Here is a 12458-nt window from a genome sequence, read left to right as displayed (position 1 = left end):
TGTGCCCACAGGGGAACTTCCGACACACGGAGACCCACAACGCCGTGTCCCGCGAGGAGCTCATGATGGTGCTGGCGGGCCTGGAGCAGCTGCACATCCGCGCCCTCTTCTCCCAGACCTCCTCGGCCGTCTCCCTGCGCCGCGTGGCGCTCGAGGTGGCCGGCGAGGTGGGCGGGGGGCCTCCGGCCAGCAACGTGGAGCTGTGCATGTGCCCGGCCAACTACCGTGGAGATTCGTGCCAGGTGAGGCGGCGGGCATGGGCACCCCCGGCTCTGCCCACTTCGCCCCCACCCGCTGGGCACTGCCGTCCCCACTGCCCTGCCTTCCTGCCACGGGCCGGGCTGACCCATCTGCCACCCCACTGTCACCTCTGTCCCTGGTGTCCCTCTGTGCACACGGCTTCCCTGGTCCCTTCACTGCCCCGTCCACCCGTTGTCCGGTCCACCGCGGCAGGGGCCCCCTGCCCACACCCCGCCGTCCCTCTCTGTCACGCATTCCCACCTGCCCACTTGCTTGTTCATCTGAGGGCCTTTGGGACCCCGTCAGAAGAGGTGTGTGGGTTACAAGGAGGTGGCCCCAGCCCATGTGGCAGGGCTGCTCAGCTGAGCCAGGGTGTCCACGTGGCTTTGGGGGCTGTGACTTCACGTGTGGAGCGAGTCAGGGGAGGACCCCGCGGGGTCTGCGAGCGCGGTCCATCCTCTGGCCCTGGGGGTGGCCGCGCTTCCTTTCCTGACCGCTGGTGCCCCTCCCCCAGGAGTGTGCCCCCGGCTATTACCGAGACACCAAAGGTCTCTTCTTGGGTCGCTGTGTCCCCTGTCAGTGCCACGGCCACTCAGACCGCTGCCTCCCTGGCTCGGGAGTCTGCATGGTGAGCAGGGTCCAGCAAAGGCAGGGCAGCCACCTGAGACAGACCGGGGAAGGTGGGGGCCTTGGGTCGGTGCTTGGGGTGCACTGGGGGAAGCCCGGGGGAAGGGAGGTGCCACGGACGGGCCCTGGCTGGCCTTGGGCATGGAGCCCCTGGGGTGCGAGCTGGGTTGGGGTGAGAGCTGATTAGACCCTGCTGCTGGGAAGCAGAGCCTCCGCCCCCGGTGCTCACCTGTCCCTCCCGCCCCAGGGCTGCCAGCACAACACCGAAGGTGACCACTGTGAGCATTGCGTGGCCGGCTTCGTGCGCAGTGGGTCGGAGGACCCCACGGCCCCCTGTGTCAGCTGCCCCTGCCCCCTCTCGGTGCCTTCCAACAAGTAAGTGGGGTCAGCCCATCCAGGGGCCCGACCATACGCCTTCACGGCTGGTAGGGAAGGTCGCCATCCCCTTCCTGGTTGGGTCAGCACCGCCCTCTGGAGGCGGGGGCAGCTGGGGTGCGCTGGCCAGATGGGGCCCCTGGTGGTGTGCAGCGGCGAGAGAACCCCCTCTGTGCCTGCAGCTTTGCCGTGGGCTGTGTCCTGCGAGGGGGGCCGCACACAGTGTCTCTGCAAACCCGGCTATGCGGGTGCCTCCTGCGAGCGGTGAGCGGTGGGGTGTGCGGGCAGGGGGGCAGGCGGGCGGATGGACAGACCTGGGGGCCGCAGGGTGGGCGGGTGGACCTGCGGGCGGGGGGCCAGGGAGGGACACAGGCCGCTGACCCCACCCGCGTCGCAGGTGCGCACCCGGCTTCTTCGGGAACCCGCTGGTGCTGGGCAGCTCCTGCCAGCCGTGCGACTGCAGCGGCAACGGTGACCCCAACCTGCTCTTCAGCGACTGCGACCCCCTGACCGGTGCCTGCCGCGGCTGCCTGCGCCACACCGCGGGGCCCCGCTGCGAGAGCTGCGCCCCCGGCTTCTACGGCGACGCCCTGGTGCCGGGCAACTGCACCCGTAGGCGGGCCCAACCCGGAGGGGCTCGTGGGGGCGGCGGGGCGCGGGGCAGCCCACCCGGAGCGGGGCGAGCCGGCGGCGGGAGTGAGGGGCCCAGGCCGGAGAGGCCCGGGCGGGCTGGGGCGCAGGGAGGCCGGGGCCAGGCGGCGGCTACAGCACGGCCTCTGCAGGGTGTGACTGCGCGGCGTGCGGGACAGAGGCCTGCGACCCCCACACCGGGCGCTGCGTGTGCAAGACGGGAGTGACCGGGCCGCGCTGTGACCGCTGTCAGGTGGGGCTGCCGGGGGCGGGGCCTGGGGCGGGGCGGGGCCTGCTGGTGGGGCGGTTCTCGCTTGGGGCGGGGCCTAAGGGCAGGGGCGGGGCCTGTGGTGAGGGCAGGGCCCGTGGGGGCGGGGCCTGCAGGTGGGGCGGGCCTTGGCTGGGGGGGCGGAGCCTGCAGGGGGCAGGTATGAGCCCCCCCCCCCCAGCCTGACCGCAGCCTGTACCGCAGGAAGGATACTTCGGCTTCCAGGACTGTGGGGGCTGCCGCCCGTGCGCCTGCGGACCCGCCGCGGAGGGCTCTGAGTGCCACCCCCAGAGTGGGCAGTGCCACTGCCGGCCGGGGGCTGGAGGGCCTCAGTGCCGTGAGTGCGCCCCCGGCCACTGGGGGGTGCCCGAGCAGGGCTGCAGGCGTGAGTACAGTGGGTGGGTGGGTGCTGGGGGGTAGCTGGCGCCCCAGGATCCTTTGCCCGCCACTCACCCTGCCCCTCCCCACCTAGGCTGCCAGTGCCAGGGGGGCCACTGTGACGTGCACACAGGCCGCTGCACATGCCCCCCTGGGCTCAGCGGGGAGCGCTGTGACACCTGCAGCCAGCAACACCAGGTGCTGGTGCCAGACGGGCCCGGGGGCCATGGCGTCCACTGTGAAGGTGTGTTCCTGCACTGCAGGCCTGCTCGACGGCCACTCCTGTCTCCCCAGCTCCTCCAGGTCCACGAGGGGCCCCTGCCCCTCACCACCTGGTGGCCCTTATGTCTCTCTCCATTTCCAGAGAAGCCTTGTGACCCCCGCCCCCCTCTCAGTTTTCCAGGGGACCCCTGGACTCCGTGCTGGCCACACTCCCGCCTTTTGATCCCTACCAGCCCTGGCCCCTGGCCAGCCTGGAATCCCTTGAGCTTGTACTGACTTCCTGGCACCTGCCCCATGTTTAGAGACCTCTTGATCCCTGTGCTGACTTTTCAACCGGTCCTAAAAGCCCCATGCTTCCCTCTGACCCTCACCAATCTCATCCCCTTCGGCCCGGCTCCATATTCCCGGGCCAGCTCCACGACCCTGGGCTGACCCATCCCCACCACGCTGACCCCACAGGGGTCCTTCCCTGCCCTCACGCCAGCCCCTGCCCCGCACTGACCCACCTGTGCTGCCCGCAGTGTGTGACCACTGTGTGGTCCTGCTCCTCGACGACCTGGAGCAGGCGGGCGCCCTCCTCCCTGCCATCCGGGAGCAGTTGCGCGGCATCAACGCCAGCTCTGTCGCCTGGGCCCGGCTGCACAAGCTGAACGCCTCCATTGCCACCTTGCAGGTAGGTACCTGTCGGTCTGGCCTTCCTGACTGTCCTCTCAGGTTGCGGGCTCTCACCTGCTCTCCTCCCCAGAGGCAGCTCCAGAGTCCCCTGGGCGTCCGCCACGAGACAGCGCAGCAGCTAGAGGCCCTGGACCAACAGAGCTCGAGCCTCGGGCAGGATGTGCAGAGGCTGGACAGCCAGGCAGGCCCCGGGGACCCCCGCCCGGGAGGCCCCTCCCATCGAAAGCCCCTTCCCCTGGAACCCTCCCCATCAGAGACTGCACCCCCAGAGGCTCCTCTCTCAGGGCCACAGATCGTCCCTCTCCCAGGGCCACAGATCCTTGGTTCAGGCTGTGGCCTGATGGGATGCTGTGTCCACAGGCCACGAGAGCCCTGGCTCAGGCCAGCCGGCTGCTGGACAGCACTGAGGCCTCGCTGGGCCGGGCACAGACGCTGCTGGTGGCCATCCGGGCTGTGGACCGCGTCCTGAGTGGTAGGGGCCAGGGCCAGCCCGGCCGGGCAGGGGATGAGGGCAAGCCGCGTGGTGCTCCGGGTCCGCAGGCTTTGAGGGACTGGCAGGGTTTGGCTGTTGCTACGTGGCCGAGGGAACAGCAGGGCAGCGTGGGAGGCAGGAGAGGGTGCGGGTACGGCCAGACCAGGGGCAGGTGGGCGCCGTGGGCATGCCAGTGCCCTCCTTGGGGATCCCCTGTCCCCCTTGGGGGTACTCTGCTCTGTGGGAAAATCTGCTTAGTTACAAACAGGTCTGTTGTGAAGAGAAAAGACGGGGGGGCAGGGAGGAGGTGGGATGGCGGCTGACCTGGGGCAGGGGCTGGCGGAGAGGAGGCCGCGGGGTGCTGGGGTGGGGCTGGGGAAGGCCAGGGGGCCGGGCAGCGTGCTGGGGCCCCGAGAGTGCTCGGCTGCGGTCTCGGGCGTGCGAGTGAGTGTGCAGAGGTCCGCCTGGGCAGCAGGCCGGCCCGACAGCCCTCCCCCGCCCCCAACAGAGCTCGAGTCCCAGACGGACCTGCTGTTCCCGGCCAATGCCTCCGCCCCGTCGGGCGAGCACGTGCGCCGGACCCTGGCCGAGGTGGAGCGGCTGCTGGGGGCGATGCGGGCCCGAGACCTGGGAGCCCCGAGGGCCGCGGCTGAGGCCGAGCTGGAGGAGGCCCAGAGATGTGAGTGGCTGCAAGTGGCTTGAGCTGGGCCAGACGGGGGCTGGGCAGGCCCAGGGAGGGGGGGGAACCCGGATCCTCACCCAAACCACCGTCCCCACCTGGGCGCAGTGCTGGCCCGTGTGCAGGAGCAGCTGACCGGCCGCTGGGAGCAGAACCAGGCGCTGGCCGCACGTGCCCGAGACCAGCTGGCCCAGCACGAGGCTGGCCTCATGGACCTTCGAGGGGCCCTGAACCGGGCGGTGGGCACCACTCGGGAGGCTGAGGAGCTCAACAGCCGGAACCAGGAGCGCCTGGAGGACGCCCTGGTGAGGGGCCCTCTCCCCCTGCCCACTCCCGCTCCTATCCTGTGGCTTCTTGTCACCGCCCCGTCATGCTTCCGTTCCTGTCCCCCTGTGCTTCCCCCACGGACTCCAGCGGCGGAGGCAGGAGCTGTCCCGGGACAACACCACTGTGAGGGCCACTCTGCAGGCCGCCAGCGACATCCTGGCCCGGCTGTCTGAGCTCCTGCGGGGTATGGACCAGGCCAGGGAGGTGAGTGCTGCCCCTCCCGGGGGCACCGAGGCAGGTTCCCACGGGGGCTCGCGTTCTCCAGGCTATGTGGGCCGCTGGCCAGAACACAGACTCTGGGTTCCCGGATGCAGGGAGACTAGTAAGGGGGTTGAGGGTCCCGCTTAAGGCCCCACCCGCCCCCACCCAGGAGTATGAGCACCTTGCTGCCAACCTGGACGGGGCCCGGACGCCACTGCTCGAGAAGATGCGGGCCTTCTCCCCAGCAAGCAGCAAGGTGGACTTGGTGGAGGCCGCGGAGGCCCATGCGCAGCAGCTGCACCAGCTGGCCCTCAACCTGTCCAGGTGCGAGGCCTGCAGAGTGCCCGGGGGCGCAGGCGGTCTGGGAGGGCTCTCGGAGGAAGGTCCCAGCAGAAGTCCCGGCCCGCATTGGCTTCACGGGATCAGAGAGGCCCGCCTGGCGGGCAGCGGGGCAGGGGCTGGAGCGGGCGGGCAGGTTGGCCCGGCAGCGGTGAGGCAGGAGAGCCTGAGGGTCTGGCCTGCAGGCCACTGACCTGCCCCGTGTCCCCCACCCGCCCGCACGCAGCATCATCCGTGGCGTCAACCAGGACCGCTTCATCCAGCGCGCCCTCGAGGCGGCGCACGCCTACGGCAGCATTCTACAAGCTGTGCAGGCCGCCGAGGGGGCCGCCGGCCAGGCCCTGCAGCAGGCGAGCCACGCGTGGGCGGTGAGGCCCTGACCCTGCCCGCAGCCCAGCGCGAGCCCCCTCACGCCCCGGCCCCTGGTGCCCGCCAGGCGGGTCTGAGCCGCATCCTGCCCCCATGTCTGCAGGTGGTGGTGCAGCGGGGCCTGGCGCCCCGAGCCCGAGAGCTGCTGGCCAACAGCAGTGCCCTGGCGGAGGCCGCGCTCAGGGAGCAGCAGAGGCTGGGCCGTGGTGAGTGCCGGGGAGCCCCGGCTCCGGTCGCATTTGGGGGCGCGGTGGTCGGCGACTGAGGGTGACGGCTGCCCCGCGTGGGAGTCCTGCTCACCACCTGCTCGGCGTGTGGCCCAGGGAGCTCGGCAAAGACCTGCCGCCCACCCTGGCCTTGTGGGGGACCCCGGGGCTCCAGAGAGGCCGAGAGGGGTCTCTCCTGCTGTCCTGACTGGAGCCCGATGGATGAGAAAGTGCGGGCCGGGGTCAAAGGGCACATGCTCTGCTGCTAGAGCGTCGGTGCGGGCGGCCCCTGGGCAGTGGCCTGGCTCCTCTGAGGCTCCCTTGTGTTACCTGTGGGGTGGGGGGGTGACCATCTGCCGTGGGACCGGGCGGCTGCAGGAGCCTGTCGCTCTGGGGGCCTCCCCAAGCCCAGGGCCCTCGCGTCCGGGGGCCCCCGTCTATGTGCTGTTGGCTTTGGCCTTCCTTCCTGGTGAGGCGGGCGGAGGCGGGCTGTTGGCGTGGGCCGCACTGGGGTTCCTGGGGCTGAGGCTGCCTCCCCCCGCAGCGTGGGCTACCCTCCAGGGCACTGGGACCCAGCTCCGAGACGCCCAGGCCAAGAAGGAGCAGCTGGCGGCCCGAGTGCAGGCGGTGCAGGCCATGCTGGCCATGGACACCGGTAGGTCGGTCCTCGCCCCTGCCCTTGGCCCGTCCCGGGGCGGACAGCTCTGCTCCACGGCCATCGTGCCCGCCAGGGCTCTCCAGCGGGCTCTGAGGGGGGACGTGTTTGCACCCGCGCCGTCCAGAGCAGTGAGCGGCCCCCGCCCTGGGGACCTGCCTCTGCTCAGGAAACACCAAGGTAGCTCCAAGGAGCCGGTGAAGACGGGAAGGGAACAGGAGAGAAATAAAATGGGTTTTGGGGGGCACGGAGAGCGTGCAGCAGGGACGTTTCATCCTTAGAGGTTGGGGGCATTGGGCATGACCTGGCTCCCAGGTAGGATGTCCAAGGGAGGGTACAGTTGGTCGGAGGGCATGAGGTAGAGATGGGAGCCCGGAGGCCATGTGGCTGGAGCCAAGGACCCAGGGGAGGCCTCTGGGCAACGGGTGATGCGCCTGACCCAGGTCCAACCCGTGCAGCCACCAACTCGAGGGTAGGATGTCCCAGCAGGCTTGGGTGTGGGGCTGCAGGGGCTGAGGCAGGGCCGTGGGATGGATGATGGGGGCCGTGGGGGCACAGGGCTGAGCTGACGCGGGTGTGGCCTGAGAAGCTGACACCGGGAGCTCCATGGTGGAGGGAGGACACAGAGGGTGGTTCTTGGGGCTTTCGTGGGATCCGTGGGGGGTGGGCGCCCCTGTTGTGGGACCTCGTCAGGGAGGAGTGGGTGGTCCCCCCCAAGGGGACGTGAAGCTGGAGCGTCCTAGCCTGTGCCGTGCCCGCCACAGATGAGGCGAGCCAGAAGATTGCTCACGCCAAAGCTGTGGCCACCGAAGCCCAGGCCACGGCCGCCCGCGTGCAGTCTCGGATTCAGGACATGCAGAGGAACCTGGAGCAGTGGCAGGGCCAGTACGGAGGCCTGCGGAACCAGGACCTGGGCCAGGCGGTGCTGGACGCAGGCCGCTCAGGTGGGCCCCGGGCGCAGTGCCCCCGACGGCGGGGCGTGGGGGCGGGGTGGCCAGGCTGTCACGTCACCCTGTCTGCCCCCCGCAGTGTCCACCCTGGAGAAGACGCTGCCTCAGCTGCTGGCCAAGCTGAGCCTCCTGGAAAACCGTGGGGTGCACAACGCCAGCCTGGCCCTGTCGGCCAGCATCGGCCGAGTGCGGGAGCTCATCGCGCAAGCCCGAGGAGCCGCCAGCAAGGTGGGTGCGGGGGCCCGGGGACAGGCGCCCGAGGATCTGGGGCGGACACTGAGGAGCCCCCCCCCCACAGGTGAAGGTGTCCATGAAGTTCAACGGGCGCTCAGGGGTGCAGCTGCGGGCCCCTCGGGACCTCTCCGACCTCGCCGCCTACACCGCTCTCAAGTTCTACCTCCAGAGCCCGGAGCAGGAGCCGGGCCGGGTCACCAGGGACCGCTTTGTGCTCTACATGGGCAGCCGCCAGGTTCGGGCCGGGCTGGGCCGTGCGGGCGCCGGCTGGGAGCGGGCGGGCTGCGCCGCGTCCCCACCCCGCTGACTCCTGTCGCCGCAGGCCGTCGGGGACTACATGGGTGTGGCTCTGCGGAACCAGAAGGTGCAGTGGGTGTACCGCCTGGGGGAGGCGGGCCACGCTGTCCTCAGCGTCGACGAAGATATCGGGGAGCAGTTCGCAGCAGTTAGCATTGACCGGTGGGTGGCCCGGCCCCCTGCGCTCCCCCTGCCGCCCCCCCCAGCCCGCCCCTCACCCCGCCTCTGCCCACAGGACCCTCCAGTATGGCCACATGTCCATCACGGTGGAGAAGCAGATGCTCCATGAGACCAAGGGTGACACGGTGGCCCCGGGGCCCCAGGGGCTGCTCAGCTTGCAGCCCGACGACTTTGTCTTCTACGTGGGGAGCTACCCCAGCAACTTCACGGTGCGCCTGGCTGGGGCGGGGGCGGCCCTGCACGCCCGTCCTACACACCCCACTCCGCGTCCACCTGCGCTCTCGGCGCCTGCACCGGGGCTGGGGGCAAGGAGCCCTGACCGTGCCCTGTGCCCGCAGCCCCCCGAGCCCCTCCGCCTTCCTGGCTACCTGGGTTGCATTGAGATGGACACGCTCAACGAGGAGGTGCTCAGCCTCTATAACTTCGAGGACATCTTCGGGCTGGACACGGCCGTGGACAGACCTTGTGCCCGGTACGTGCCGCCAGGGCCAGGCCCGCATCCCCCCTCGGCTGCTCTTGGCTGACCTCTGACCTCTGGCCTGTAGCTCCAAGTTGACCGGGGACCCCTGGCTCACTGACGGCTCCTACCTGGACGGCTCCGGCTTCGCTTGCATCGGCGTGGAGGCTCAGATGGGCTCTTACAAACGCTTTGAGCAGGAGCTGCGCCTCGTGTCCTCCAGCGGCATCATCTTCTTCATGCAGCACCAGGCACGCAGGCCCAGCCGGGTGCACACACCCCTGGCCCCCACCCCATGCCGACCCTGCCCCCCACCCCATGCTGACCCTGCTCCCCACCCCATGCCGACCCTGCCCCCCTACCCCATCCCGACTCTGCCCCCCAATGCTGACCCTGTCCCCACACCTTCCCCATGCCAACCCTGCCTCCCAACCCCACCCCATGCCGACTCTGCCCCCCCCACCCCGACCCTGCCCCCCACCCTATGCTGACCCTGCCCCCCACCCCAGGACCAGTTCCTGTGCCTGGCCGTGCAGAACGGCAGCCTCCTGCTCCTCTATGACTTGAGCACCGGCCTGCAGAAGGCCTCCCCGCAGCACACGCAGCACGAGGAGGTGCAGAGACTGCTAGCCCTGGGCACGGCCAGCAAGGCGGTGAGGCTGGGCTCGGGGAGAGCTGGCGGGCAGCGGGAGGGCCCGCAGGCGCACGCCTCACCCTCAAGGCCTGCACCCGGCGCCTCACAGATCCAGGTGTTCCTGCTGCGGGGCACTCAAAACCGCGTCAGCCGGGTGCTGGTGCGCGTGGAGAGGATCAACGTGTTCAGCGTGGAGCACAACAGCACCCTGGAGCTGGCCGACTCCTACTACCTGGGGGGCGTGCCGCCCGACCAGCTGCCCCCGAGGTGCGCGGGCGGTGCCAGGTTGGTGGGGGGCGGGGGGCTCTGGGCGGCCGCCCTGACACTCGCCCCCCGCAGCCTGCGGCAGCTCTTCCCCTCCGGAGGCTCGATCCGCGGCTGCGTCAAGGGCATCAAGGCGCAGGGCAAGTACGTGGATCTCAAGAGGCTGAACACCACCGGCGTCAGCTCGGGCTGCACTGCCGACCTGCTGGTGAGCACCCCCGCCCGGCCGGCGCCCCCGCGGGCCGTGCGGCAGGCCCCTCACCGGCACCCTCCCGTAGGTGGGACGGGCCATGACTTTCCACGGCGACGGCTACCTGTCCCACGAGCTCCCCGACGTCCCGCCTGTCGTGACCCACATCTACTCCGGCTTAGGCTTCCGCAGCACCCGGGACGACGGTCTGCTCTACCACCAAGCGCTCCTGGTGCGTGCACCCCGACCCCGAGCAGCGGCCGCGCGGGGTGTGGGGGCGGAGGGCTGGCGCCCGGGCCCCCGCCTGCTCTGCTGACCCGGCCGCGGTCCCCAGGAGGGGCCATGCCAGGTGTCCCTGCAGCAGGGCCGTGTGACGCTCCGGCTGGTGAGGATGGAGGTGAAAACTCAAAGGAGCTTTGCCGACGGCGCCCCCCACTACGTGGCCTTCTACGGCAACAACACGGGGTGAGCCTGCGCCGCCGGGGCTCCGGCAGCGACGTCCAGGGAGGGTGGGGGGCACTGGGCGGGAGAAACACTGCTCTCCCCGCAGGGTCTGGCTCTACGTGGACGACCAGCTGCAGCAGATGAAGCCCCACCAGGGCCCGCCCCCCGGGCTGCAGCCTCAGCACCCCCCTCGGCTCTATCTGGGGGGCGGTTCCACAACCGGCGACGCGGTCAGCTTCACTGGCTGCATCAGCAACGTATTCCTGCTGCGGTGAGCCTGAGCCGTGGGCGGCACGGGGGGGCGGGCGGGCAGGTGCCGGGGTGCCCCCACCCTCGCCCCCGGGCTGACCCCGCCACCCTCCTCAGGCCGCTGGGGCCGCAGCGCGTGTTTGACCTGCAGCAGGGCTGGGACAACGTGAACGTGACCTCAGGCTGCGCCCCTGCCCCACGCACCCAGCCCCAGGGGCAGGGGCCTCGAGGACTGCGGGCCGCCCAGAAGGTGGGGCACCTGGAGGCTGGGGTGGGCGGAGCGGTGGGTGGGGGTCGGAAGGCAGCCCCCCACCTTCCTGCTTCCTTCCGCCCCCCAGGCCGGCCGACACAGCCGCCAGCCCCCCCAGGACCCTGCGTGCTCCTCACCCTGGCCCCTCAGCGCCATCCAAGACGCCTACCAGTTTGGGGGCCCCCTGTCTGGTCACCTGGAGTTCACCCGCGTGCCGGCCACCCCCAGGAACGGGTAAGGCGGGGTCAGGTGGGGGGGCGCGGGGTGGCCGCCCTGGCTGACGGCCTTGCTCGGCTTCCAGGTTCCACATGTCGATGCTGGTGCGCCCCCACCTCCCGCGAGGACTCCTGCTCCTCGCGGCCCCCCTCGCAGATGGCAGCCCCTCCCTGGTCCTCTTCCTGAGCCACGGATACTTTGTCGCGCAGACAGAAGGCCCCGGGCCCCAGCTCCGAGTGCGGAGCCGCCAGCGTTCACGGACCAACCGGTGGCACACGGTGAGGAGCTGGGGGTGGGGGACAAGGGCCGGGTCCTGGGCGCTCCCATTCTGACGTGCCTTCCGGCCCGCAGGTGTCTGTGCGGTGGGAGAAGACGCGGATCCAGCTGACGATCAATGGGTTCCGGGCCCGGGACCAGGAGGGACCCGGCCAGCAGCACCAGGCGGCAGGGAGCCCCCGGCCCCACACTCTGTTCGTGGGGGGCCTCCCTGCCAGTGGCTTCAGCCCCCGGCTGCCAGTGAGAAGCACCTCGGGCCGCACCCCCTCCTCACTGACCCGCCCTCCCCGGCCCCTGGGACCTGCCGCCACAGCAGCCCCTCTGTCCCCACAGGTGGCCGTCGGCAGCTTCAGCGGCTGTGTGAGGAGACTGCGGCTGGACGGACAGCCCCTGGGGGCCCCCACACGGGTGACAGGGGTCACGCCGTGCTTCTCAAGGCCCCTGGAGGAGGGCCTGTTCTTCGCGGACAGCGGGGGTGTCGTCACCCTAGGTCTGTAGGGCGTGGCTGTGCCCTGGGCCAGGCAGGGAGGGGGGGCGCCCGGGCCTTCCTCACCACCCCTCCCCACAGACACCCTGGGGGCCGCTCTCGAGACCCTGGAGCTGGAGGTCCGGCCTCAGACAGCCAGTGGCCTGGTCTTCCACCTGGGCCGGGTGCAGGCACCGCCCTACCTGCAGCTGCAGGTGCTGGAGAAGCAGGTAAGTGGTGGGCCCGTGGGGGAAGGGGAAACGGGAGGGGGGGGGTGCGGGACAGGGGCTCCCCTCCTGACCTCCCCCCGCCCCCAGGTCCTGCTGCGGGCCGACGATGGCGCAGGGGAATTCTCCACGTGGGTGACGTGCCCCGCAGCCTTGTGTGATGGGCAGTGGCACCGCCTGGCGGGTGAGTTGGCCCCCTCTCTCACCCCTGCTTTTCTGCGGAGTGGAGTGCCTGGGGGGCCTTGGGGGTGCAGCTGTGGGGCCCCCAGCCCTCCCCATCACATGGAACCTGTGCCCACAGTGACCAGAAGCGGGAACGTGCTCCAGCTGAAGGTGGACACGCAGAGCAACCACACCGTGGGCCCCGCGCTGGCAGCCTCAGCAGATGCCAGACCACCCCTGCACCTCGGGGGCCTGCCTGGTGAGCGCGGTCTCAGCCTGGGGGTGGGGGCCGCCCCACT

At 70.8% G+C, this 12458-nt stretch overlaps 1 protein-coding gene across 1 annotated transcript in view; it reads left to right on the top strand.

The window, feature by feature from the left end:
* LAMA5 (laminin subunit alpha 5) overlaps positions 1-12458 on the top strand; it is a gene marked incomplete at its 5' end in the record, with an annotated part of 45388 nt that overhangs the window by 32419 nt on the left and 511 nt on the right. The window contains 40 exon segments of the mRNA XM_035705499.2: positions 12-242; positions 755-868; positions 1115-1242; positions 1425-1449; positions 1451-1506; positions 1640-1854; positions 2025-2125; positions 2345-2525; positions 2613-2762; positions 3262-3413; positions 3486-3596; positions 3776-3887; positions 4396-4566; positions 4675-4871; positions 4981-5097; positions 5264-5418; positions 5660-5801; positions 5906-6008; positions 6553-6663; positions 7428-7607; positions 7693-7841; positions 7912-8082; positions 8170-8306; positions 8380-8533; positions 8663-8796; positions 8870-9032; positions 9291-9434; positions 9525-9682; positions 9755-9887; positions 9958-10101; positions 10204-10334; positions 10420-10584; positions 10680-10812; positions 10901-11046; positions 11114-11306; positions 11380-11544; positions 11638-11794; positions 11873-12000; positions 12088-12181; positions 12299-12418. Coding sequence (XP_035561392.2) covers positions 12-242; positions 755-868; positions 1115-1242; positions 1425-1449; positions 1451-1506; positions 1640-1854; positions 2025-2125; positions 2345-2525; positions 2613-2762; positions 3262-3413; positions 3486-3596; positions 3776-3887; positions 4396-4566; positions 4675-4871; positions 4981-5097; positions 5264-5418; positions 5660-5801; positions 5906-6008; positions 6553-6663; positions 7428-7607; positions 7693-7841; positions 7912-8082; positions 8170-8306; positions 8380-8533; positions 8663-8796; positions 8870-9032; positions 9291-9434; positions 9525-9682; positions 9755-9887; positions 9958-10101; positions 10204-10334; positions 10420-10584; positions 10680-10812; positions 10901-11046; positions 11114-11306; positions 11380-11544; positions 11638-11794; positions 11873-12000; positions 12088-12181; positions 12299-12418 — 5671 coding nt within the window.

The sequence above is a fragment of the Canis lupus genome, chromosome 24 (assembly GCF_003254725.2).
Source record: "Canis lupus dingo isolate Sandy chromosome 24, ASM325472v2, whole genome shotgun sequence".
NCBI lineage: Eukaryota > Metazoa > Chordata > Mammalia > Carnivora > Canidae > Canis > Canis lupus.
This window is presented reverse-complemented; position numbering and strand designations above follow the sequence as displayed.